Source organism: Rhipicephalus microplus, chromosome 2 (assembly GCF_043290135.1).
Source record: "Rhipicephalus microplus isolate Deutch F79 chromosome 2, USDA_Rmic, whole genome shotgun sequence".
Lineage (NCBI taxonomy): Eukaryota > Metazoa > Arthropoda > Arachnida > Ixodida > Ixodidae > Rhipicephalus > Rhipicephalus microplus.
Window position 1 is genome coordinate 37615538 of NC_134701.1, and position 27443 is coordinate 37642980.

General features: G+C 48.8%; 1 protein-coding gene across 5 annotated transcripts in view; it reads right to left on the bottom strand.

Moving 5' to 3' along the window:
* The window catches only part of msk (importin-7 msk), a 340833-nt gene that overhangs the window by 54801 nt on the left and 258589 nt on the right, over positions 1-27443 (bottom strand). For all 5 annotated transcript variants that reach the window (XM_075886387.1, XM_075886384.1, XM_075886385.1 and 2 more), the window contains exon 14: positions 1823-1906. In XM_075886387.1, coding sequence (XP_075742502.1) covers positions 1823-1906 — 84 coding nt within the window. The remainder of the gene's footprint in view (positions 1-1822; positions 1907-27443) is intronic.

The window sequence follows — 27443 nt, forward strand, 5'->3', positions numbered from 1 at the left end:
TCCTCGCGCTCGCGCCTTTCAGCTTCTTCCCGTTCACGAGCTTCTCGCCTTTCAGCTTCTTCGCGAGCTTCTCGCCTTTCAGCTTCTTCACGAGCTTCTCGCCTTTCAGCTTCTTCACGTTCGCGAGCTTCTCGCCTTTTAGCTTCTTCACGTTCGCGAGCTTCTCGCATTTCAGCCTCCTCGCGGCGTGCTTTGATATCCACCCAGGCCTCATCGACTTCCTCAGCCGAAACTCCTTCATCTCTCATGATCTCAAGGATCGCTTGCTTTCGTTTCGCACGGCCCAAAGTAATGCCGAGTTCCTCACAAATTTCGATGAGTTCTTTCACTTTAAGGTTCTCCATCGTTCACACTAGCCTCTTGCTGTTTGCCCCTGTTAACAATCTACTTGCCGTACCCACTATAAGCCTACTAGCAAGACGCGCAAGCAATTTTAAACACTCCCGTGTTTACACCCTCCGCATTAACTTTGGTTTCAAAGCGCTTCGACTTGGCTTGAAACAATCAAAGCTCACTTCAATGCTTCACACAGCCCTTCTCTAAACTACTACAACCTGAGCTAGAGTAGTCTGGTGAACTGAGGGGAAAACATCAGGCACTCACCGCATCGATGTCGCTGATGCCGGCCGATCCCGCAGCTGCCAACCACTGTTGCGATCGCTGGCCGATCCCGCAGCTGCCAACCACTGTTTCGAAAGACGGCCACGCCAACACGGTCCCGAAGGCGCCACTGCTTCGATCTCCGCCGGGAAGGTCACCAGCCGTTTGGTAGCGTAGGTTTCTCAACTCGCGACTGCTTCTGCGCAGAGCTGATAGACGAGCGGACGAGACGAGGGTGAGTTAAACAAGGTTTATGTACAGCATATATACAGAGGCGTTACAAATTCGGCACTGGGGCCGACAGAGACTCGAAGAGCCGAGCTCTCCTCTCTAACACATAGGCCTGCTTTCAAATGGGTCTGCTGTCAAAGGGGGGTCTCTCTCGACGCGCCGCAGGGCTTCTTTTATATGGCCCGGGTCCAACCCAAACGTCCAACCTGAAGAGCCGCTGGTTGCGAGGTTCGAATCCTCCAATGAGGTCGCCGCTGGGCCGCGTCCTTCTTTCTCATCGAATCTGGAGAGCTGCGCTGCAGGTGGCTGCACCCAAGGACGAGTGACGTCGCCGCGCATTGCGTCAGCCGCCCCCCAGACAGGAAGACGCCAGTTGTTTACTCGACGGGCTCGCGGCTGAGATGACTTACTGCACGTGGGCGCCAGAAAGGCGCCGCCGTGTGTTGACGCCGTCGAGTTGTTCGTGTCAGGCGGGCTGGCCTTGACACAGATTGCCTTTTTTAGAGGCACGGACGTTCGCTGTCGACTCGCAGGCATAACAATAGTCAGGAAAGCTTAATGCATGACGGCGCTTTGCGCTACACTGCATTTACCACGTGTACGCCCATGTTCTTGCACAAGTAAAGTATAAAAAAAATTCTTTTAAGAGTTCAGAAGGCAAATGGCGGTGCACCGCAATCATATCGCGGCATCAGCGGCGGCGTGGTCTTTTTCGGAACTTCAGCGGCTGCGCGACCAGCATGAGCAAAAACAAGCGGCAGCGCACAGATCAAATGGGTGCCCAAGTTCGCATGAGGTGAGGAGGCGGGAAAAAGAGCTTGAAGCGTACAAATTTCAGCCTACTGAATGCAATGCAATCATGTACAAAAAACTTAGCAATTTGTAACAGAGAGTAATTTGGATCAGCCAGGGTCGCACCACAGAGATTTTACACTTTATATGCATTTTGTTTATGTGCATACGTCAATGAGTGCTCTATTCGAAAGCTCACCTGCTGGCATAAGACCTGTAGACCAATGGCTGCGCCAGCTTCTGCTAGCGTCCTGATGACCAATTCCACAAATGAGGGTATGCACTGCGCACAGGACAAGACATGGCCACAGTTAAAAGTGCTACTTTCAGCCCCACTAAAAGCAACTAATGGGCCTTCCAATCTGGTGGTGCACCGCGAAGAAAATAAAGCCGCGACGCAATGTTAGAACTCTTTAACACAGGCCAACATATATTGCAAAGGCAAAGAGTAAACTTAGAGGTCCTCTTTATTCGTCCAAGACCTCTCCAGATGTTAGACATGCACTAGAAGGAATGCCTTGCGCTAGTGCTACAGCATACTTCAATAGTGATCATTAGAAACCAGATTTTTAGGCAAATCACATTTTATGCACAAAAAATATGCAGGCAAAACACGGTTCTAGGCCCCAAACATGGCAAAAGCAGGCACATTTAAATTTTCAAGAAAAACATGCATACTCTTTGTCTATGACACCAAAACAAAAATATGGTATAGTTTATTATGGCATAAATAGCCTAACATAGTCATTCAGGTGTACTTTTTGCCAAACAGCTTGCAAACACAACCTCTCCTTTTATTGTCCATCACCATGGTGAGTTTTTTTTGGCATGGCCAGACTGCTAAAAGGCCACTTCTCGCCTTATATTGGTCAGATCTAAGTTATCCCCTGTCTCTCGGGCACCTGGTGTGAGCATTTGAGCTGTCAAGCACGCACTGGGCACTCACAATCACATCTGCCATGATGTGCAGCACCACATGCCCCAGAAAGAGATGAATGCCAGACCTAGTGGTGTCAGTTTAGGAAGTTTAGCATTTGAAGCCATTTTTAAGAGCAGAAAGAAGTCTGTTTTGGAGCACCTTCAGAGCAGCAGGAACGGTGTTTTCGAGCAGGCTTAGAGCAGACATAACGGCATTTAGGTTCAATTGAAGCAGAACTTGTCAATTTTTGGCGAATGTTCTTATTAGTGTGCATACTGAAAACCCTGCAGCAATGTGAACAGGGCCTACGACCAGTTCGCTACCATTAATCAAGGTCTAAGCACGAAAAAGTGCCACATCCCGGCTCCACTGCACTTGCCAAGATGTGTGTTGAAGTGAAGCATAAATGACTAAGGCAAGCATACACACACACTATTTTTGCGAATCACAGGTGCCATAAGCTCATTAAACAGAAGAAGCCGTAACTACAAGATCAGCAGTTTAACAATGAAAAAAAAAAACACTGAAGAAGAAAACTCTCTGGAACTGAGAATATACACTAGACTCTGAGTAAACAGAAATCTTAAACGGCAGAACAACTGCCTTTGACATGATTGCTTCCATACCAAAGTGTTGCAACCCTGTTGATTTCTCCATAAATGGGGGTCCTGTTTAATAGAACCCATTTCCCTGTCCCTTCAGGTTCTGCTTAATTAGAATCTACAAGACTATTTGAACTTACCTGCACACATAGTGCATTCAATAATCACCACAACTCACTAAGGGTGATGTTCCATCGTACTCATTAATTTCTAGAGGCGTGAGCACCACATGGCATTCTCCATTCACTTTCAAGGACTCTAGGTTGACCACTTACTACCAGTTTTCCAAATATTTAGAAAGTCTTCCAACAGAACAATACCAGTAGAGAGGAGACAAGTACAAAGCGGGTGGGGTCAGTGAGCAACACAAGCATTATTGGGAAGGACGCTCTTCTTGAAGGCAGCCTCCAACAAGACAAGCCCACTTGTAAAAACATTGCTTTCAGCATCGACAACCCGTGTTTAAGCATTTTCCCCCTTAATATGTTGTCAAGGTGCAATTGGTGCATATGAGTCCCCGTGCTACTCGCTCAGTTGTGGAATAACTGTGGTATCCTGTGAAAAGCACAAATAGCCGATTAGGTGGGAAAAGCTCTTCAGGGGAAAGAAGGGGACTAATGCACGTCATTTACTGTTTTGCTTGGCAATTTAGACAAAATAAAGCCACCGCACAGCTCTTTAATTGGTTTATGAACAGCAAGAAGTCCCCATGGCAGGCTCAAATCTCATGTGATTTACGAACTGTGGCCTTGGACGGAACAAGTCAGGAAGATTCGCAAGCCAAGCAAATTCGACCCTTTGTTCGCAATAGCAATTACACAGAAATTCTCAACTCCTGTCCGGTTTTAGCTGTCGACATTGCCATCATGCTTCACATAAAGTTTAAGCTGATAACACAACCCCCACATGTTGTATGTACTCCCCGCAACACGCGAGCGGAATCAATGAACGCAACTGAACCAGATGCCAAATGAGCTGGCTCATCTCCACTGCTCAAGCAGAGAGGAAACATCCTGCTTGTCTTTAACTAGCATGTAGGCACATGGGGAGGGGGTTTCACTTGAGCAGCAACTGTGAACTTTTATTCTAAGGACACGGTCACAATCACTGGTGCGCACTATCTCAACATGCTGCACTCTCAATGCAAAAAGAGCATTTCGCCATAAAGCAGCCATATTCTCTCACACCGATGCTTTTTGGAGCTAGTGATATGGGATCCAAAATTCTTACTTTGTATATCACTACAATTTGTTTTTATATCATTTATTGCTCCGCTGTTGCAGTGAAAAAACAAATTGTTTTAAAGCCATTTAAGGCGTGCATGAGAGCAGTTCTCTTAGTGGCTGATTGCATGACTCAGTGTGTATAATGGCTTGCCACCTAACTTACATCGGTTTCGCAATCAAGACGTATGACAAGCACTTGAATGTGTGCGAGCAGCAGTTGTACCACATCCCACCAGATGCACTCGAAATAAGCATTTAGGCTTAGTGTTGCGATAGGCATACTGAAGAACATCACACAGCGTGATTAGGAGGCTTTTACTTAATTTTTTCTTGCGAAGTAAACTTCAACAAATTTTTATTTGCCTGAAGACTCAATTTACAGCAAGCATTGCTGATAGTTTAAGCTGCTTAGCAGCGGTGGCTACGTTACAGTATGCGGAGTGACTCGTGAACAAAAAAGGTCACTCTACTATCTGTTTCCGCCAGTTCTGTTACAAATAAAGGAGACATTCGACAGCCTGCTAAGCTTTCAACAAGGGAGAAATGCACAGTAGTGCAGAGACTAGGGTTATGGTGAATATAGTGGCAAAAAGCATCTCGCTGAAATGGAGCAAGTACAAAGTATCGGTAGCATTATGGACAAGTTATATATGTTTCTTGCGATAAAAAATATTTTTGAGCCATAAACAATGCAATGCTGTGTTAACAAGTGAACCAGTGAAGTTTGGCACAGTTGGCACAAACTTTACTGAAACGAGTGCAACAAGGCGCACCACACGGAATCGTAGCTATATGGCGTAGTTGGATCACCACTGCAGACAGAATGCTCCTTTTCTTTCATCTCACGAGTGCATGCCCATGAAGGAGGTCACTTACAACAAGGAACAGTATTACGTACGATACAGAAGTATGTGATGCAGTAAAAATTATGCGAGGCAACGTGTAATTTGTAATTAAGTGCTTGAATAGAAGAATGAAAGTTGATAAAATTATATTAAAACACATGAACAAAATCTGCACATGTTTTTGTTATTTTTAGTTTTCCCTTGAATCGATCGAGATGCAGGACTAAGCTGGTGTCATTTTGCTTGCCTTTGTGTTCTCGCCATTCCCACATCGTGCCAGCGTTAGCCTTGGCAACGCTTGACATAGGCATGCGTAGAGTTCCCCTTCAGAAGGAGGGAGGGCAAAGATTTGTTGCCCTTCCCTACAAGGTCAATGCATGGGGCCGACCTTGCAATTCCCACCTAGTTGAAGTGCCCCCCTCCTTATCATGTGAACGCATGGGGTTGAGTTTGCGCCACCCCTCTTAGCATACCTGCCAAGTTCAACAAGTCTGAGAGATGCGATGAGGGCTTGTTGCTAGCTCATCTTCAGTAAGTTTCCTTGTAGCGCACATAAACAGCAGGAAGAAATTAAGGCACATGTAGACAGACAGAGCCCGTGAATAAAGGAACAACATAAATGTAAGTACATGCGTCCATATATATGAACGTGCACTGATAATCTCATGTCTTGCGCTGATACTTTAACTCTTTTTCCTGAAAGTGCTATCGACGGCTGGCTTGCACACATATCGCCAAGTGCTGCAATTTGTTCAGCTTTTATTACAAGACGAGTCATTTCACATTTGCTTCTAGCTATTATTCTGGTGTTATCAAAGATAGGAGACCATTGATGCTGTCTACAATGTTGCGTGAGAAAACCACCACTAGCATTTTTTCCAACTTTATTTTTGTGCTCACGCAGCCAATCATCGATGCATCTTTCTGATTGCCCACGTACCATTTTTCACAAGTTAAGGAAATGCCATAAATACCTGATGTCACACATTCAGCATACTTATTTTTGTGTTTTACTTGGCAGTTCACAACAAACTTTTTTCCTGGTTTCGACCGTGTGCAAAGACTAATGAGCTTATTACACGCTGAGAAAACAACATCAGTTTTACTATGCATACCTGCCAAGTTCAAAGATTCTGAATCCGGAAGATTTCCGCAATGGGTGGGGGTGGGGGTGGGGATGTGCGCAACATACCCGCACAAAAAAAAAAAAAAAAACAAAAAAAAACAAGAACAAAAAAAAAAACATCGCGCAAAACAAAGAGGGGTGGGAGGGGGGTCTCAATCGTAAGTGCCATTATCGGCGTAGCGGTCTTATAATGGCTACGAGTGGCCGACCCCACGCGGGTAGAGTTTTCACTAAGGTGAGAGTCTCAAAGAATTAACACAACTAGCAGAATCTATTTCAGTCAAAACAACTCGCGTTTGTCTTCCTGGGACACACGTGGACAGACAGGACAGCGCAGCTGGCTGCCACAATAGGATGGGTTAAAGCTTTGCTCACTACTAGATTCTTTTAACAAGAACGCCAAAAAGCGTCTGGCCCCTTTTTATTGAGATAGCAATTATATGAACAGTCCAGGCTTTTTTTTTTTTTTGCCGTCGCCACCGCCACCCTTTTTCACCATGCATACGTATCTATATATATTGTGAGCGCCCGCATGCGCACTATAGCGTAGCGGCCTATCTAATCGGCAGCGCCACCTGCGGCGCCTTTACTCAGATAAACTCCAAGCCCAAGCGAGGGCCGGGGACACGTTTTATCAATCTCGCTCCCGCCTCCGGCGCGGTCGGCACGTTTTCATGTTCGAATAAAGCGCATTCTTCTCGTTCACAACGCCTCTCAGCCTTCATGCCTAGCCCGCCCAGCCCTCACAACTGGCGCAGTCAACAGGATAGTGCACGTCTCTCAACTCAAGCACTACGTGCCACCTTATGTCGAGCCTTACATTGTGAAAACCCAAGAGTGGCCTTTGTGTGACTTATCTGGCTCTCCCAGTGTTGGCAATGAGTTATCTCAACCACCAGTTTCCCTTGGCCCTGCAGTTTTGCCTCCAGCGGTACCCTCCTCGCGACCTCACCGCCAAAAGCGCCCACCCGAGCGCTTGAAGGACTATTCTCTCTCGCAGTGAAGCCACCAAGTAGTGCTCCTTTCCTAGACCAATGGGACTTGGTCAGACAAGGAGGGGCCGGATGTGAGCGCCCGCATGCGCACTATAGCGTAGCGGCCTATCTAATCGGCAGCGCCACCTGCGGCGCCTTTACTCAGATAAACTCCAAGCCCAAGCGAGGGCCGGGGACACGTTTTATCAATCTCGCTCCCGCCTCCGGCGCGGTCGGCACGTTTTCATGTTCGAATAAAGCGCATTCTTCTCGTTCACAACGCCTCTCAGCCTTCATGCCTAGCCCGCCCAGCCCTCACAATATAAACACTCAAAGAAGAAAAAAAAAAAACCGCCCGCGATCGGCGCCAATGCGTGCTTATCTTTCACGTGTACTTTGCCCTATGGTTGGAAGCCTGTGTGCGCGCTCTTATCCTTTAGTGGAAGAATCGTGTGCCTTCGGCTTTCACTGAAACGAAAGCGTTAGTTGCCGGCCCATAAAGGTCACTTTGGTCTCCACACTACACAGGCCCTTTTTGTGAAAACAGCGCGCTTTTCATATACAGTGAGGTATAACAACTGGGACACTTAATTTGTACTTATCGGTACCTGTGATTACGTATCGTGCATCGTTTTCGTTTAATTAAACAACACGTTACGCATTGAGCGGTAAATGCTGTTAGTTTGCTCTCGTCCTGCGAGTATCGTTTTCGTCCGTCATTTGAGTAGGAGCAGCGCGCTGCACGTTTCGATCTGCTTGCCATTCTCAGCATTGCATTCCAAGTTGTTGCTGTCGCATTTATTGCTTCGCCCTTGCGACGAAACTAACTTTTTTTAAAAATTCTTTTACGTACTTACTGCCTTTAACCTACCACTGCGTGCTCTCGGAGCTCGTAGATCGCTATCGCGTCAACGCGACCGCAATTTTGTGCGCGGCGGTTGCGGCACACAGTAGCTAATTTTACAATCCCCATGCGCTTGGCTGCGCACCTGCCTTCAAAACTAACTCGTTTTATGCCATCTATGATAGTATCTGCCGTAGTTTTGTCCGCAGAGTTTGCTGAAAGCAGCGTTGCTTTGACTGGTTGAGCGCACACTTTCGGGTTTCTGTCAGTTACGTCGTCGCCATACATGAACATGTTAGGAACGACCGCGGTTTCGTCCACAGCGATTGTGGCAACGACAATCACACGACAGCGCGTACGCCAGTCGCACACGTAATTCCGAAGCTTCGGGTACGCTGCTCGCGGCCTTCGTTCGACATTTCCATACTAAAGTTTGTATCACCCGCCGCAATGAGGAAATGTGTTCGGAACATTCGAATTGAGGCCCAATGAACATAGTAAAATATGGCTGGGGAATTTCAAGAATTCGTATCTGCCGCTGTTTGTATTACTGAGAATATGCTGTACTTTTACATGAACGCCTCTTAAACTCATTTATATTAAAATGGGGTAGGTTCAAAAAGCCTGAAGTGGATCGAGCTGCTTTTTTTGTCAATGCGGCCAGGTCATGCACAGAAATTTCGATTTTCGGGAGATTTTCATGACAACTGTACAACCGGAAAAAAACGGTCAAGATCCGCGAGTCTTTCAGCCAATCCGGGAAACTTGGCAGGTATGACTAGGCCATGCTTAATTTCTTTAGGTTGTGCGACAACTGGTGAATATAAGGAATTACTGCCGTTAGTTTTTCCTCTCGTTCACAAGCTTTTGCCTGCTTTCAGGGTTACTACTTTTCGCACTTTTCCTGCGGAGATTTTCAATGCCTGGCGAGACGTGAGGACGAACACAGTGGTCAACCGCTTCCGCAAGATGGGCTTCGAGACAGCAGAACTTGCGGAAGCCTGTGAAGATGATGACGAACGCCTAGACGACGCGTTCGCAAGTTGTCGTGCCGCTTCCCTGCAGCTCATGTGACCAGGAGAATCTTCCGGACGCGGCAACTAGCTACACGCACGTACTTTGCCACTGAAACGGCGGCAGCGTTCGGCATCATTCACCGTTGTATCGGCCAAATGGAGATAACCGGGCTGTCACACCTCGACAGCCTTGATAAGATCGAGACTAGCGTCTTCAACATTTCAAAAACAGAGAAGCCGACTACATAATCGATTTTTCCGCGCCAGTAAATCATTCTGTTGCAGCGTGTATGGGGAATTAGTTGTCATTCTGGAATGGGCCTATTATAGGTGATGATCCGCTACAGGCAAGCTCTCGGGGTCTCCATTCCTTTTTATCAAATTTTTCATATACTGAACTAATTCGCGATCCTCTTCGAGTTCAATATATTCGTGTTCGACCGTATGTGGCAGTAGCACTCCCATCAGAGGAGTGCGATACATTGTCATCGCCGTCACACAATGACACCTGAGCACAAGTTGTGGTCAGTTTGCGCTGTTTTGAGTAGGGCCTGCGCACGTCATATTTGTTCCCAGTGAAATAAACTAAATTGTTATGCACCACTTTCATTAAAGTGCACGACAGAGGAAGGCCATTTTGCACAGCAAGTATAGCTGCATCATCTTTTTTGTGTGCCCGAAACTTGTAATCATGAGAAGCGTAAATGGTGTTCTTCAGCAGCATGTCATTCAAGAAAGGTTACTGCGAGCTAAAGATAGGAAAATAATCGAACCTCAAGAAAGAGCTTGCAAGCTTTCATAAGCAACTTGGCGAATGATGACTTTGTCAAGGTAGAGGTATGCAATGAAGGCGTATTCAAAAGTGATAGCAAAGCCAGTAAAACTGCCTCTCAAAAAGTGAACAGCGAGCAGGGGTGCAGCAGCTGAAATAGAACTTCGAGCAATTTTTAGAGCAGCCAAAGTTTACTTTTGGTGTACTAAAATGCAAATTTAGAGTAGGTTAAGGAAAAAAAAAAACAAATTTTTATCACGAAAGACCAAATTTGGAACAGTATAAAAAGAGAAGGCTTACATTTAGAAAAAACGAATATGTGAAAGCCATTCAACATCACTTGAACAGTACAGAGTAAATATGAGCACTGCTATTTCACTGAAAGTAGTATCTTTAACCACCCCACCAAGCAAAAAATGATAAAGTCCACATTAGCATTTTCTGTGTCATTCAAATACGTTGACAGACTCAATGAATTTAAATGTGGATCTTCCAAGCTGGTAACCTTGAGAATCAGGGGATTAGTGAAACTGAGGGGTAGTGGTGAGAGAAAACAAAAGCGCATTTTTTTCCTTTTAAAAGCTCCAGCCATGTCAAAAATGCTTGCCCATAACATTTTCAGAAGTCAGCAATCATACTAGTACTCACAGTTACCGTATAGTGCGAAATATCAGTCGAGATTTTTTACATAAAATGTCAATAAAGAGTCACCCCTCGACCTATATACCGGTCCATAGCATAAACCAAGTGATCATCTGGCAACAAGGAGTGTCACATGCTTTTTGGGCATCAGCCTCGACATCACCTTCCTCCGCGGGCCGACGTGTTCTCTGCCGACGCCATTTCTCTTTTCTTGTTCATTTAGTGTTCATAGCGAGTGTCAACGTTACTCTGCGACTAGCCATGAATACGGGGACGCGACCCCAGTTCACCGCCGCGTCTAAAAGAAAAGTTATTGAATTCGCGGAAGCGAATGGCAACATGGCAGCACAGCGGCAGTTGGGAGTGTCCGAGAAAAGCGTCAGGTACTGGCGCAACCGAAAATCCACTGTCGGTATGTACCGCGAGGAAGACGTCGTTTCGGGGTCGCCGAGCTGTGCACCCGGAACTCGAGGACGAGGTGGCAGATTTCTTTCGCGAGTACCGTGGCAGATCCCTGCCACTGAATGCGGAGCTCATTCGATCAAAAGCCGTCGAGCTCGCCCGTGAAGCCGGTCTGTCAAAGAAAGACTTCAAGGGATCCATTTATTGTGTCCGTTGCTTCATGCGACGCAAGGGATTCGCCCTTTGACGGCACACGTCGATATGCCAGAAGCTGCTGGAGATGTACGAGGACAAATTGATAGAGTTTCAACTCTACGTGAAGAGCCTCCGGCAGCAGCATGACTACATGCTAGGCCAGATGGGCAACGCCGTCGAAACGCCAGTGTGGTTCGACATGCCGTCGCCCACGACTGTTTGTGAATGCGGGGCAAAAGAAGGGAAGCTTTTGTCGACCGGAAGCGAGCTTTCGCGCTTCACTGTTATGCTTTCCTGCACGGCTGACGGCAGAAAGTTGCCGCCCTTCATCATCTTCAAGAAGACGATGCCGAAGGAGACCTTTCCGTGGGACGTCGTCGCCCGCGTCAACGAGAAGGGGTATATGGACGAGGCCCTAATGCGCGAGTGGATCCGCTCAGCGTGGAACAGGCGGTCCAGAGCACTCCTGCAGCCCAAGGAACATGCTCGTGTTGGACTTGTTTCGCAGGCACTTGGCGACATCGGTGAAGGAAAGCCTTCGCGACGGAAAGGCGGATCTTGTTGTCATTACGGGAGGGATGACGTCAACACTTGAGCCGTTGGACGTCGTCCTTAACAAACCTTTCAAGGACCGTGTGCGTGCGCTGCACACCGAACGGATGGCTGGCGACAACCCGTCGACCCCGACAGGCCGGCTGCGCAGGCCACCTCTCGCAACAGTTTCTGGTTGGGTCTCCGAGGCATGGAGGTCTCTGCCTGAAGAGATGGTGGTGCCCGCATTTAATAATTGCTGCATCAGCAACACTCTCGACGGCACTGAGGAGGACATGCTGTGGGAGGCGGCTAGTGATAAGCAGTCGTCGTCGGAGGAGAGCTCCGACAGCTGGGAGGACTGATTAAACTGTGTGGGGATCTGAGGCGCGCCTGCGACCATTTCGCGGGCATTCCGCCACACGGCCACACCCTTTCGCTTTCCTGCTCTGTTAACACCACGTGGCGATAGATGGCGCCACATGCGGGCATGGCGCACGCCACTGCGCGCGCCGATGGAGCGCTCTCTTTTCCGTGGACAGCGCCGGGTAAGCACGTGTTTTCCTTCGTCCGCGTCCCCTTTGGGAATCGCGGACGGTAGCCTGCCTGGGGTGCCTTGGGCACCTCGGCAGGCGTGTTTACTTGAGTGCTAGCTTCGGAGCGTACGCTAAGCCCAGAGCGGTGCCTAGTGCTTGAAGTGGTCGTACCACAACGAGCCGCACTTGCCGTAGGCCTACGCGTACGAGGTTTGCCCTAACACTCGCGACCAGGCCCATTGGCCATCGTGAGAGTGCGCAGCATAGCCGCGAGGGACCTTTTCCCGACCGGCGTGTCAAAGCTTGCCATTGCCAGCTGCGACGTGCTCGCAGTTTTCCCCTTATTGTGAACGTCCGCGTGCGGGTGCCTTTGCTACCCGCGTCTCGGGAGCGGACGTTGTACTGTTGTTCGGGGTGCCGCCAGAGGCAATAAAGTGTTGTGTACTTTTTGCATTATAACACTGTCTATTTGCCGCGCCGCGCTAAACGCCTTATCAGTTGAGCGCGCGCGGAGCGGTGCGCTACACGCGAGTAAACGGAGTAGCGGCCCTGTGGCTCGCTAAGCGTGAACCCGCGGTGATCGTCCGCTGCAGTTAGGAGCGGGGTCACCCATACTGGCGCCCAACGCGGTATCAAAGGCTCATTAAGCATTTGATTAGTCTTAGCCGAGTCGGCCCGCCTTTGCGAATCAGGCTCGCCGCGTTTGCCCGCGTTATGTCTGCTCCGCGTGAGTTCTGTCCGCTGACGCTTTTAGCAGATACCGCATTGCTCGAGAACAGGGCCAGTGCCCCCTTGAGCATCACAATCGCGCACCCTCACTTGTCACAAGCCCCAGTCGGGATGACACGAGGCGCTACGTATCAGCTCCCTCTGGAGAGGTAGCGTGTTTTGAGTCCGGGGCCATAGCCCAACCCGAACAGTGCACAAGGGCAAATTGGACTATTACTGCTCCCTTTGGAATGCATGGCAGTTCCATGTCACAGCGCTCCGAAACGGCTCTCAGTGGAGCTTCCGGGGCGCAGATCGGCACCGCGGCCTCAGCCGTTGCCGAATTTTGCCCGCAGGCTGCTATGCAACCTAGCAGCCTGGTACCCAACGCGGTGTCAAAGGCTCATTAAGCCTTTGGTTAGTCTTAGCGCGGCAGTTCGCCTGCGCGATTCGGGCTCGTCGCAACATGTCTGCTCCGTGGCATGACGCGTTGCACAAAGAGGCCACCGCATCTATCGACGGCCGCCCTTCGGCGCCCGCCTGTGTCGTCACCCCTTTTTGTGGTGAATACACTCCTACGTGGTAGCTGACGAGCTATCTTGTGCCCCCTGTTGTCTGCCGAGAACCTGGATTCCGGTGCGACGGCCGCTCGCGGTGCCTTAGCACTGGCAAGCGTCGGGGGCGAAACAGCGGCGAAAAGGGGGAGTCTCCATGAGGACGACCTTGGCTGCTATCTAGGTAAGCGGCGCACTGCGTAGCGGCCGAGCGGGGGGAACTTTCCGAAGGCCACCGTGCCGAGAGCGAACCCGTGACGCCGTGCACGCGGCGGTTGCTGCGGTCCTGAGTGGGCGCGATACCAGACTCCCCCATTTGGGAGAATGGGAGTTGCTTTCGGCAGCGACGAGCTACTGAAGGCTCAGCAGAGTGATTCCGTTCCGAGTCTCGGAGGGACGGAGCGCCGTTAAACCGTCTTGAGAGGCGCGCCGTTACGCTGCTTGTTCTGCGGCGGGCGCGATTAGGGGGCTGAAACTGCGTGTGTCGCTGAGTCCCCGGCGGATTCATTTTGCTGGACCATGACGGGCTCCTGCTGAAGTATATAGCCACTGACGACGCGTCCATAGACCCGTTTAAGGTGGCTATGCCCAAAAATCTGAGAGCCGCACTGTTGCGAGCCTCTCATGACGAGCCCATTGCCGGTCACCTGGTTGGCTCTAAAGTTTTGCGAAACTGAGCAAGGTTGTGACTTGGCTTGGCGTAAAGCGTGACATTTTTCGCTATTGCCGTTCCTGCCACGTCTGTCAAACGGTGAAATCAAAAGGTGGCAAGCCGCCCGGCTTGATGAAACCGGTTGTCAGTGAGCATCCGTGGCAAGTAGCCACCTGCGAGCTAATGGGGCCGTTCCCCAGGAGTAAGCAGGGGTTCATACATCTGATGGTAGTTGTGGATCATTTTTCCAAATGGGTGGAGCTGTTTCCGCTGCGGAAAGTGACAGCGCGAGCGGTGCTAGAGAGGCTACAGGAAGTGTTTTGTCGGTTCGGCTTTCCGAAAAGATAGATCACGGACAATGCGTCGTATTTCACCGCTCGAATGTTTGGTGATACGTGCCGTTCCCTAGGAATAGATCACTGCACCACTTTGCCCTACCATCCCCAGTCCAATTTGACGGAGCGAACCAATCGTACGCTCAAACCGATGTTGGCGGCCTTTGCCGAAAGTCAAAGGGACTGGGCAGACCATTTGAGTGAACTCGCGTTTGCAATCCGAACCTCCGAGAGTCGCTCTACTGGTTTCTCTCCCGCCTTCCTTAATTTCGGAAGGGAGTTGGCAAATCCGGTGACCAGTGTCATGCAATGCCAGCTCGGAGACGAGGAAGAACCGGCAGACTGTTCTGCTTACGCTTCCACACTTCGGGACAGGCTTTGTCGAGCTCCCAGTAGAGCGAGGCAAAGTTTGGCATCGGCCAGGGCCGAGCAAAAGGCCCAGTACGACCGAAAACGTCGCCACCTTTCATTTAAGGTGGGTGACCTCGTCCTGAAGCGCAACCACGCTCTTAGCAACGCGAGCAAGGGTTTCTCAACTTCGCTCGCTCCAAAGTGGCTTGGTCCGTACCGAGTGGAAAAAGCTTGGACTCCACTCGCGTACTTGCTGAAAGACCCGCTTTCGGGAAAACTCAGCCGTGCCCATATCGCAGACCTGAAAGCCTTTGCGTCGAGGTCTGACGAGCCAGCGCCCAGTGGCTCTTCGCGAAAGCAACGGCGCACACCCGGCGCAGCGGACCGCATTCGGACCACGCACCGGTATAATCTGAGGAAGCGGTCACCTTAGTGATTTCGCGCCGGACGGCGGGCTTATTTCCGCAACCGAAGGCCCTCATTTTTACTTTCTAGCCTCAGTTAGCTAACTTCTTTACAGCCAGTGCTTGCAAAGAAGTCTGTTCCGCCCAGTTACTGCTGCTGATTGTCATTTGAGTGTTGTTGTTTACTTGATGTTTTTTTCGTGTTTTCTTTTTTTTCCTTCTCGCTGGAGGAGGGGATTGTGAATTGGTGCTTTAGCTGGGGAGAGGGACAAATGACACTCTGCGCTTCCCTTGCGGTGCGCGTTTGGAGAGACCCGACCATCGGAGGTGTGTGTGCGTGTGTGTGGCGACAACTTAGGAAATAACCGACCCCTACACCACTTTGGACTCTGGAGGTGTTCGGAGACCTACACGAGGCTCCTGCACGAGGCCAGCTGTCGCAGACGCTGTGCACGACTCGACCGACGCCGAAGCCAGTATATTTGGCGACCATTATTCCAGCAGAAGGGCCGGCTGTCGCAGCGAGGTCCATCCGAACCTCCACCGAGGCGGCGTTCGTCGGACTCGCAGGGCTGTCGTCAACATCGACGAGACGAAGGTGAGCCCGTTCCTCGCATGAGGGCCTCAACCAGAACCCTCCTCTTGAACTCTCGCATCCACGCAATCACCCCAAGTCAGACATTACGTGACGCTGCCCCTCCGAGCCGTGGACGCGCTCTTGCGTGAGCATCATGAACTCCCGTTACCCCTCTTCCGCGGAACCCTTGTATTTGTCAAGTGTATTCTTGTGTTGTTTATTTTTTTTTCTTCAGCAGCAGTTGCAGAGCGAGGCTGAGGCTAGCTGTTGCCCATTGCATGACGCCTTTGCATGCATGGGCGACGACCGGCTGCCTTTGCAGACCGGTATATAGGGTGAATTAAGGAGAGGAGGATGTGGGGATCTGAGGCGCGCCTGCGACCATTTCGCGGGCATTCCGCCACACGGCCACACCCTTTCGCTTTCCTGCTCTGTTAACACCACGTGGCGATAGATGGCGCCACGTGCGGGCATGGCGCGCGCCACTGCGCGCGCCGATGGAGCGCTCTCTTCTCCGTGGACAGCGCCGGGTAAGCACGTGTTTTCCTTCGTCCGCGTCCCCTTTGGGAATCGCGGACGGTAGCCTGCCCGGGGTGGCCTTGGGCACCCCGGCAGGCGTGTTTACTTGAGTGTTGGCTTCGGTAGCGTACGCTAAGCCCAGAGCGGTGCCTAGTGCTTGAAGTGGTCGTACCACAACGAGCCGCACTTGCGTTAGGCCTACGCGTACGAAGTTTGCCCTAACACTCGCGACCAGGCCCATTGGCCATCGTGAGAGTGCGCAGCATAGCCGCGAGGGACCTTTTCCCGACCGGCGTGTCAAAGCTCGCCATTGCCAGCTGCGACGTGCTCGCGGTTTTCCCCTTATTGTGAACGTCCGCGTGCGGGTGCCTTTGCTACCCGCGTCCCGGGAGCGGACGTTGTACTGTTGTTCGGGGTGCCGCCAGAGGCAATAAAGTGTTGTGTACTTTTGCATTAGAACACTGTCTATTTGCCGCACCGCGCTAAACGCCTTATTAGTTGAGCGCGCGCGGAGCGGTGCGCTACACGCGAGTAAACGGAGTAGCGGCCCTGTGGCTCGCTAAGCGTGAACCCGCGGTGATCGTCCGCTGCAGTAGGAGCTGGGTCACCCATAACTGAAACCGTGAACTATTCGCGCTTTTCTTTTTTTTCTTCTTTTTTTGCTGGTCAAGGTAAGGGGGTCGACCTATATTCCGCCTCAACCTATATTCCGCATTTTACGGTAGGTTGCGTATACATGCATGAGTAAATAAACAAAATGAGCTGCGTATGTACCGTGACTAGAGCTGAAAGCCCTTCCAAATCGTAATACGCTTTTCTGCAGGACATTGGGATACTGTGGCGAAGGTGAATTAAGCAGCGTTCTGCACAAGTTGGAGCAAGGCCATGAAATTTCGGATTTGTTAAGGGGGATGTTCTTGCTTTTTGCATCTTGTATCCCCAGAAGAAGCGCCTCTTTTACGGCAGGATGGGATGACTTACACTGTTTGGACTGGCTGGCTCCTTGTGGCGTTTTTTTCAGAAGCTTCTTTTGCTGAGCCAAAATCCCACTAACAGTATTTCTTGGCAAACCGAATTTTCTGACGGTGTCTGCCTGCATCATGTTACACTTGTCTGCTACAATGTCGAGCTTTTCTGACACCGGGAGGCTAGTGCGGCGTATGAGGGAGCATTCCGCCATACTGAGGCAGCGAAATCCAGATAAACACAGCGATAAACCAACTTCGCAGCTATCACGGCGTAGCTCTGGCGGTGAGCGGTGGATAACAGCAGTGATAAGCACTGTCTTCACGGCGTGGCGGCGAACCAGGTCCAGGCCAGTAGCAGCATCTGTTGTGCACTGATACAGGCGGCCGGCCAGCAGTGAACGTTGATAGCGATCACACCATCACACAATTACAAAGCAGCCACTGAGCGTAGTGATCACGGCGTGACATTCGGTAGTGAAGGCTGGCGATACGCCCATTGCAGGCACTGCGGCGAAGCTTGTCTAGCCTCCCTTGTGAATCGTTGCTTGCAGCCGGTGGTGGACTGACAGCGACAACGGTGATCACAGAATGCACTGCACCAGCAACTGCATGGTTCTGAAACGTGGCAGACGAATGATGGACTCGATTGATGCTACGAGCAATCGTTTTAATAAATGGGCCAATCGGGCCGGTGACCTGAGCGCCACCAAGCTCCGAAGAAGAAAAAAAAAGCTTTTTTGCACTCACAGTGAAGCTGGGCCTCAGAGATTCAAAACTCACTTTTGATGTGCTGTTTTTGTGGGAGTTTAAACTATAGCCTCTGAGACTTGCAATTCCAATTTTCTTTTTCCTGTCAATTTTGGCTTTTGCTTGGCTTGGCTCCTGTGTAGCTTTTGAAATTTTTTTAGGAAAGCAAGACGACCGTCATCGAGTGGCTGTAGGTTGCCAAGCAGCGCGGGGCTCTAAAGAGAGCATTTGCAGTGCACTGGTGCTATTTTTCGGGCTTGCGGAGAAAACACATGCGAGACGTTTTCATTGGAAGATTTCTGCAATGTGTTCGCTCTGCATGCTCGCGATATTGGCTCCTTTACTTTAGGTGCCTGTGAATTGCACATGTGGACGGGCTCGCCCCTTACCAGTAAGTCTGAAGTAGATATCAGCAAGGCATACCAGTTTTAAGAACCTATTATTATTGTTTTATTACTGACTGACCCACTAAACATTTACAGAGGCTATAATCAACAGAGTTCGTATATGTATGTTTTTTTTTCTATTTCCAAAAGTGGACGCCAGTTCACTTAACCGTTAATCGCGCTTCATTTATGTTAGAGTGCCTTTTACAAGCGATGTTATTGGCCTAAATTCACCGAAAACTTGTCCTTTACAACCAATTGTTTTCTATATTTGGTGTCTCTTACAAAATAGATGCAATTAACGAAAAATATAGGCTGGCCAACCAGAAAAGTGGATGTTGTGTGTTATACCCGTTTGTCTGTTACATTCGTGACCTTATAATGGGTTTAAACTGTGTACAGTTAAGGGGGGACACGGGTTTTCGAAGGCCGATAATTGCGAAAAAAATGGAGTTTTTGAAGCTGACATTTTCAAAATCTGAAATTATTTTTGTACTTATCCGAGAAGTTTTTAGCTTTTCGCATCATTATTTTTGGCGCAAAATCAATTTATAACACCCCTGTGAGATGAATGTCAGCACCCCTGTGAGGATGAATGATTGTCGACAACGTCGCTGGAAGCGGCAGTGTTTTGAAGCAAATAAGCAGAAGAGAAGCTACGAGAGATATGAATCTTTGCAGTGACGGAACGGAAGCGTAGTCTTATCGCTAAACATGCCAATGTCGCGGTTCCCTCCTGCCTGACGAAACGACCTTGTTAGTGTGTGAAATTGCGTGACAGGTTGTCAGAGTAAAGCATGGCACGCGTCGACGAACGACAGAAATCTGTTCGCAGTGAACGTGCTCGCCGCTCGCACAATGGAGGCTACAATGGGAACAGGTAGACTGCTTTTAACGACGTGTTTGCAATGATGTCGCGGTCTCCACTTGAAAATGCGGCAGTCTTACGTGAAAAGGATACTAACACCTCGCTGTTCTTGCAGCCTCGAAATTGATGAGCGAGTGAGCGAGTTTGGTCTGTGACATCTACAACTCAATCTGGATGAGCTGGAAAAAGTCCCTTTATCATGTGACAGATTGAGGATGACGCGTGCACATTTGCTGAACATTGGCGTCAGTAACGTCTTGAAACTGATAGGCAGCCTTGTCGGCAGACGATCACACGAGGACAACTTGCAGCAGGACTTTAAAGTAACGACACGCTCATGCAATCAGTCAGATTACATGCTCGGTGCATATTAACTGACAAAGTATGTGTGCCATGATAATTTTCACTCAATAAGACTGAATAAAGTTTTAACTGTTTTTTTTTTTTTTCATTTTCTCGGAACATAGATATTGATAACTTTCCTTGTTAGCTTCTTCAGTAAAAGTCGATCTAGGACAGCTAGAGCTATAATTCTTTTTGCACAATGTAGTTAAATGCGCACAGAATGCAGTGCTAAGATTCGATTTTCAATTTTCAAAACAAAAAAAATTTTGATTAAAAATTTCTTTGTTTTTGGTTACACGCAGACAGTGAACTTTATTGGCTGTAATTCGAGAAGTGTCGAACTTGAGAGAACTTTGAAATCACAGGGTTAGACAAGGAGAGCAGAAAGGTACGTCTTAAAATTAATCTGTAGAAAACGAAAGTAATGTACAACAACCTTGGAAGAGAACAGCGCTTCGAGATGGGTAATGGTGCACTTGAAGTTGTAAAAGACTTTGTCTACTTAGGACAGGTAATAACCGCGGAGCCGAACCACGAGAGTGAAGTAACTAGAAGAATAAGAATGGGGTGAAGCACATTTGGCAAGCACTCAAATCACGACAGGTAGATTGCCACTATCCCTCGAGAGAAAGGTATATAATAGCTGCATCTTGCCAGTACTTAGCTACAGAGTGAAACCTTGAGACTTACAAAGAGGGTTCAGCTTAAATTGAGGGCGATGCAATAAGCAATGGAAAGGAAAATGGTAGGTGTAACCTCAAGAGACAAGAAGAGAGCAGAGTGGATCAGGGAGCAAACCGGGCTTAATGATATCATAGTTGAAATCAAGAAGAGAAGATGGACATGGGCCGGGCATGTAGCGCGTAGACAGGATAACCGCTGGGCATTAAGGGTAAGTAACTGGATTCCCAGAGAAGGCAAGCGGGTTAGGGGAAGACAGAAAGTTGGGTGGGCAGATGAGATTAAGAAGTTTGCAGGTATAAAGTGGCAGCAGCAAGCACAGGACTGAGTTGGCTGGTGGAACATGGGAGAGGCTTTTGTCCTGCAGTGGACATTGACAGGCTAATGATGATGATGAATTCGAGAAGTACTTGTTAAATTTTCTATCAGCTTGCAGTGTTGCTCTTCTTCGGCTTTCTAGTATCTATATATGTATTAATAATTATGTAATTTTATGTACATAAATATTCATTGTTTAAGCAAGAAATACATGTTTTGCTAATGACCTCAAAAACATTAACTTAAAATATACCTACCCTATTTACTCGCATAATCCTCACAGTTTTTTTGGCGGAAAAGCGATGAAAAGTGGGGGGGTGCGAGAATTACGCGGGAAAACTTTCCACGAAAACGTACAGAGCGAAAAAGAAAGCGAAGTGGCCGCAAATCGGGATTCTCACACCAGAAACTAACAGCACGCTTTGAGCAGTAATAATTGAAATTTACCTCAACAATAAAGGCAAAGGATCAACACAAGGCAAGATGTATTTGCGACACAAAAAGTGCAAGCAAATAGTCGAGAATTAGAATATCATACGCGAAGCTTGCGGGCGTAGCGGTAGTATTCGTCCCTCAAAGGAGCCCTCAAATGGTAAGCGTGGGGTGTCAGTATTGGACTGATGGCTATTTAACAGAATCGTTCGCGGTTTCCTTATGAAGAAATAGAGTTTACCATCAATCCCAGTTTTATTCACACGGCAGGCCCAACGCGTATCGGTGGCTTTCAGCTGCCGTGACCAGTAGGGAACAGAAAATTCATCGACTCCGAAGGGACTAGTGGCGACCCTCTTGCCGTTGTTTAGTGCATGATGAATCACTTTTAACTTGAAAGCAGCCGTGCAGCTTCAGTATCGCTTCATAACGTGGCAAGATTACCGACACAACAATCAAAACACACTGCAATGTGCACTTGCCGCTTTGGCTTGGATTGGATTGAATCTCCGTGCAATAATAGTACGCTTGATGCATAAGAGAGCGCCAGACGGCGTGTGCTATCATCATCAACGGCTGGAACGAGCAGACGACATTATTGCAAAAATTTACGGGGGTGCGATAATTACTCGAGGAAAAAAAATCATATTCTTGTAAGGCAATGTGGGGGGTGCGAGAATTATGCGAGTGTAAAGATTACGTGAGTAAATACGGTAGATAGTTAAAGAAGCTGAACAAGGCTGCGCAGTTTCACCTAATTTGGTAAAGAAATAACCCACGTCATCTTTAAAACTCTTGACCCCCTTAAACCTGCTTATAAAGAGCCTGCATATGACGAAGTTTTTCTATTGTCCGCCGCTGCTCCATAGAAGCACATTTACTTGCGACCTCTATGCAACAAAGTATCAGCAGGAAAATATCTTGATATAATGAATTTTCCCTACAAACTATCGATTATTTTGCCCCGGATTTTGTCATTTTGATACGCGCAAGCAGCGGCGACGTGCTCGCTGCATTTGGGCCCCAGGGACAACCAGAGCGAGCACCTCGCGCGAGAGAGCGCGAGGGGGCTTGGGTCCTATGAGCCAGCGTTGCCCATGTTCTTGCCGCCGTGGGTGCATGCGTGTATGTGTCCACCCCAGCCCTCCCACCTAAACAAAAAACAAAAGAAGAAAACTAGTTTTGCATACGCAATGCCACGCTTTTATTAAGCGTCACATGTGTGGGGCCGCGCTGCATATGGATGGCACTTTACCGAATAGTATTCCGCAGTATTGATGTCGTTTGGTTTTCGTTTTTCGGCGCCATGCGCGTGTGCATGGTTTCATTGCGCTCGCATAGTATGACCCCCGACTGAGCATGGCCGAGATTTTTTTTTTTTTTTTTTTTTTTTTTTTGGGCAGAGACTGCTGCGCCGCGCGGCGCACGAGCCACCCCCACACAGAAACGGCTGCTGCGCCGCACGGAAGCGACGTCAGGCATTTTCGGTTAGGTGCTTTGTTTGAATAGTCGGGAGTGTCTAGCGGTACGTATAGACATATAGACATAACGATAAAAGTCGTTAAAATTACGTCCAAACAAAAAAGTGAACAAAAATGTTAGTTAGGTTTAGCGTGAAAACAATACAAAACCGTCTTGTTTGCCATCTGAAACTGATCGGCAGCTGTGGCGTAGTTGGTTAAAGCAACACATCAACTGGTGAGGTCGGTGGTTCAACTCCCATTGCAGTTATCGATACGCTCTCTTTTTTTTTTTGTTCACGCATGTATTGTTTTAACATTTGCGCCTCCTCATCAGCCCGATTTGCTGCTGCTGGTAGTCCCGTCTACAGGCCCTTTAATATCGGATTTTCGATAACTCTTGCAGGATTGACTATATTTATTATGATCAAGTGTTTTGCGAATTAGTGCTCTTAATCGGCGAGACGCAAAAAGACACAAAAAACTCGAATGCAGCTGGCTGCATTGGTTTCTTCGGCACAGGTGTCAGGAATGTTGATTTCCACGGTTTATCAAAGTTTTGATGACAGAAAGGTGCACTGCAACGTAGTCTCGGGCAACTTTTTTTATGTCGCTCAGTGTACCATCACCTGACGAGGTAACCGCAGGCCGCTTTCTTTAAAAATACTGACGTGTAACCGCAATGTTCTAGGCGATCAGCACTTGATAAACAATGCCCAAAGGCAAGCACCGACGGCGTTAGCCCATCTAACTACAAAAAAGCTTGTCTGCCTTGCTCAATAACACGCGCGGCCTGTGACAGCACTGGAGCATTCACGTAGCAACGGATGAGAGCGGCCGTACGTGTTCGCACTTGACAAAACAGACGGCAATGCAGTAGCTCTGGCCTTCGGAGATCACAGGCTTCGTAAGAACATTACAATAAAATTGTTCCCATCCATCGTATGAACACTTTGCCGACGCACTGGGGTTTCATGCATGTGCGTCCGGTCAGTTACACGTGAACTGTGCGAAAGCATTTATTTCATCGCCGACCTTGTCCTTCGTGACAAGCAAAAATCGGCAGCAAGAACACTTTCACCTTTGACAACATCACACTTGGCATTGCAATCTAGAAAATGAAGTACGTCCAACAACTGTAATCCGCACATCATACTGAGAAACTTTATGGCGCACACACTCAGATGAAGCTGTGGCGCGGTGGACGGCCGCGCTAGCTCCAACCATCAGGTTCAACTAAGCATCCAGCAATCACGTGAAGCAGCGACGACACTCCAGTCCTCCTTGGGAGTGGCCTAGGCCATGGCCACGATTTCATCGGAGTTTTCACCACCTACACACATCGCAGGCGGCTACCAGCTCGCAGTGTTTACCTTTCGCAGCCGCAGCACCCATGGCACCCCCTGTATTTAAAATACTTGTAATATGTATTTAAATAACAAGGCTAATTGACTCGTTAAACACCTGCTTAGTAAAATTTTTGTAGGTTTAACGCATTACACACGAATAACTTACACATTTAACTAGCTTTAGGTAATAATTTTTACAGTGATGTCACTTCTGTGCGGCGCAGGAGCCACTTCTGTGTGGGGCTGGCTGCTGCGCTGCGCGGTGCAGGAGACGCTGTTTTTTTTTTTTGCTTTTATTTTTTTTTAAATGTAGACAACCGTGTCGTCAATGCCGAGGGGATGTTAGATTAGGCACTGATGAAAACTTTTTGAGACCACTGCGGCGACGGATCTTCGAAGGCCGATCGCGCTTCCATTTTGTCCTGCGCCGCGAGTTCGCAAGCTCTTAGCCTTCGTGATTACCGGATTACCTCTGGCAACAACATGACAGCGCGCTGAATGCAATGCAATGAATGTGATAGCAACAAGTTGTAATGTTATACAGAGCAAGGCTCTCAGCCGGCTCCTTTGAATCTGATATTGCAGAACTTCAAAAAAAAAGGTGGTGTGATCAAACACAGCCGCTCTGGGGAGAAGCATCCAGCCCTCACACTTTCTTCGTGTTGAAAGCACACTGATGCTTGTTGAGATAGCGCACACACCATTGGTGGCAACCTCGCCCTTGAAATCGAAGTTCACTCAAACCATTGCTACTCGAGCGGCCCCTTCCCCGTTTTTTTTCATGCTCGTTTAACACTGGTGGTTTCCTTTCTGCTTGAGCATTCGACGGCAGTTCTAACACGCGGAGGATGTTATTTTATGCGCCTTTCAGGTGGTAAGATAGGCTGACTCATTTGATCTTTGCTTCAGCACTCAAAATATATTGTAACAATACTGATTGTTGGCATAGTTGGTACTTGCTTAATGACATGCTTTGGCCGCAAATAACACAATGTAAAGGAACACACAACGACAAGCACAAGCAGCACTTCCAACAGTTGGAAGTGCCACTTGTGCTTGTCGTGTATTCCAGTACTTAGTGTTTGTGTTATCTGCGGCCAAAGCATGTCATTAAGCACTCGCGCTTTTTTACCCATTCGTGAAAGTCGCGATGAGCGAGGGCATATTATAGCTTTAGATTTGTCACGGAACATGGCGGCGACAGCAAAACCCCATCTGAAGTGTTCATATATTGCTGTCGCAATACACTGAAAGCTCTTCAATTCACACCTCATTATTTCAAAATTTTTAATAATTCAAAATGGTTGCTGCTGTCCAGTCAGATGTGCATAGGAGACCATGTGTGAAATAATTTGTTAATTCGAACAGAAAGTGCCGCCTCTACGAATAATTCAATACACGCGTTGCCAAGCACCATCGTCGTCAAACACTAGTGGAAGCTTTTACGACCGAACGATAGGTGGCACAACCCGCTTTTTCGAGCTTGAAGCAGCCTCCGAGCAAAGGGTGAGCAAAGTATGGCCTCCGAAACTAGGGGGAGCAATTTCTTTTTTTCATCGCCTTCCCACTATATAAGCGCCTGGGGCCACTTGTATATGCGGGACGCTGAGGAGTTGGCGGAGTAGTCCTAGCAGTCCTAGGCCACACCCGGCAGCGTCACATTGTTCCTCGAGCACGTTGTTAGTTCACGCAGTCAAGCAGTCTTATTCTGCATCGAAGTAGCAAGATGCCGCGGGGAAACTGCTGCGCAAAGACTGTCAAGAAGAAGGTGGAGATTTCGGGAGAGGTTGACCAAGGGAAGTCGAGCAAATGCACGAAATAGTAATGAAGCACGGCATACCTCCGAGCACGTTGTCAACCTACATACGAAACAATGTGGGGGTGCTGGCCCTCCCTGTAAAGATGCTTGAGTCGCGTGGTGCGCATGTCTCGCCCAAAAGCCGCATTTCGAGACTAGCGAGCGATAGATGGTGTTGTGTTCGCGGTGAGCACCACTATCATCATCACAGTTAGTAGAATGGTAGCGCCGGCGGTGACCCCTGCCGGAAGGCAAGCCTTGGTGGTGGGCGAGACTTGAGCGAGTCTCCTCTGCGTGTGGCGGTTGCCGCGAACGGTTGTCTTCAGCGTGGGTCCCCGGTGCTCGGCACTGTGGGCTGCGCGCCGGGGGCCCTTGTGGTAAGTCAAGCGTTGGCGACGCCGCCCTGGGCGTGTTATTGTGTTTGTCATGTTATTGTGTGTTTGTCATGGACTGTATGGTAATATTCTGTACGGATGTCCTAGCGTGTTGATAACAATTGATGTATCGATTCGGCGGACGATATCGTTATTCTAAACTAGTTAAATAAATGTGTGTTGTTGGTTTGTTCCGACCGCGTCTGCTGTGTCCGTTCACTCTAAGAGCGTGGCGTTCACTCGCAATTCGAGACCCCACAACAGGACGGCTATTAACGTTTATGAAGCCGAGCATTTTGATGCCAGTTGGAGAAGGCTAAGGACAGTGAAATTCTCGGAACTGGAGTCAGCTTTGATTATCTTGGTTAAAGAAATGAGAGCCCAGAGTATCGCATTGAGCGGCCCTAATCATGGCCAAAGCAGCCAATTTCGCCCTGCGCTTGAACATTGAAGACTTTGTCGCCTCCGAGGGATGGTTTCATTGTTTCAGGGAGCGGCAAAATCTTGTATTCCGCTTGTTATCCGGCAAGGCAAAGGAAGTGCACACCGAAACATGCGCTACTTGGAGAAGCAACTCTCTGCAGCAGTACTTGGAGAGATATTCGCCACAGGATGTGTTTAGCGCTGACGAGGCAGCGTTACTTTTCAAGTTGCAGCCAGACAAGACGATCACTTACAAGAGAGACAGCTGTGCCGGCAGTGCGCAGCAAAGAGCATGTCACTGTTCTGGTCGCCGCAAATATGACCACTACTGAAAAGGTCCCCCTTTTTGTGATTTGCAAAGCACCCAAGCCACAGTGCTTCAAAAACATTCGATCACTCCCGACAGAGTACGCCGCAAACAAGAAAGCCTGGATGACAGGTGACCTATTCAGGAAGTGGCTACTGGAATTCGACAGATGAATAGAACCGAGCGGCAGACGTGTTCTTCTTGTCGTGGACAACTCTTCGGCGCACAAAGTGGACGTTGAGCTGAAAGCAACAAAGTGAGTGTTCCTTCCAGCAAACACAACTGCGGCCCTACAGACAATGGACCAGAGTGTTATAAGGAACATCAAGTGCTTTTATAGGCATCACATGCTGGAGAGAATGATTTTGTGCGTGGGCGACAGGAAGGACTTAAGCATTACGCTGCTCACTGCCATGCACATGTTGGTGCACGCATGGGAACAGGTGACCGTGATCACAATCACAAACTGTTTTCGCCACAGTGGATTTGCAGTTGGAAGTGCACAGGATAGTTGCGACGTCGGCGTGGATGGGGCTGAAGAGCTCATGCAAGTGGCATTGTGCGACACTCTTCAGGGCGTCTATTTTGCTGATTATGTTGAAGTTGACACCGGTGCATTTGTGTGTGGTGCCCT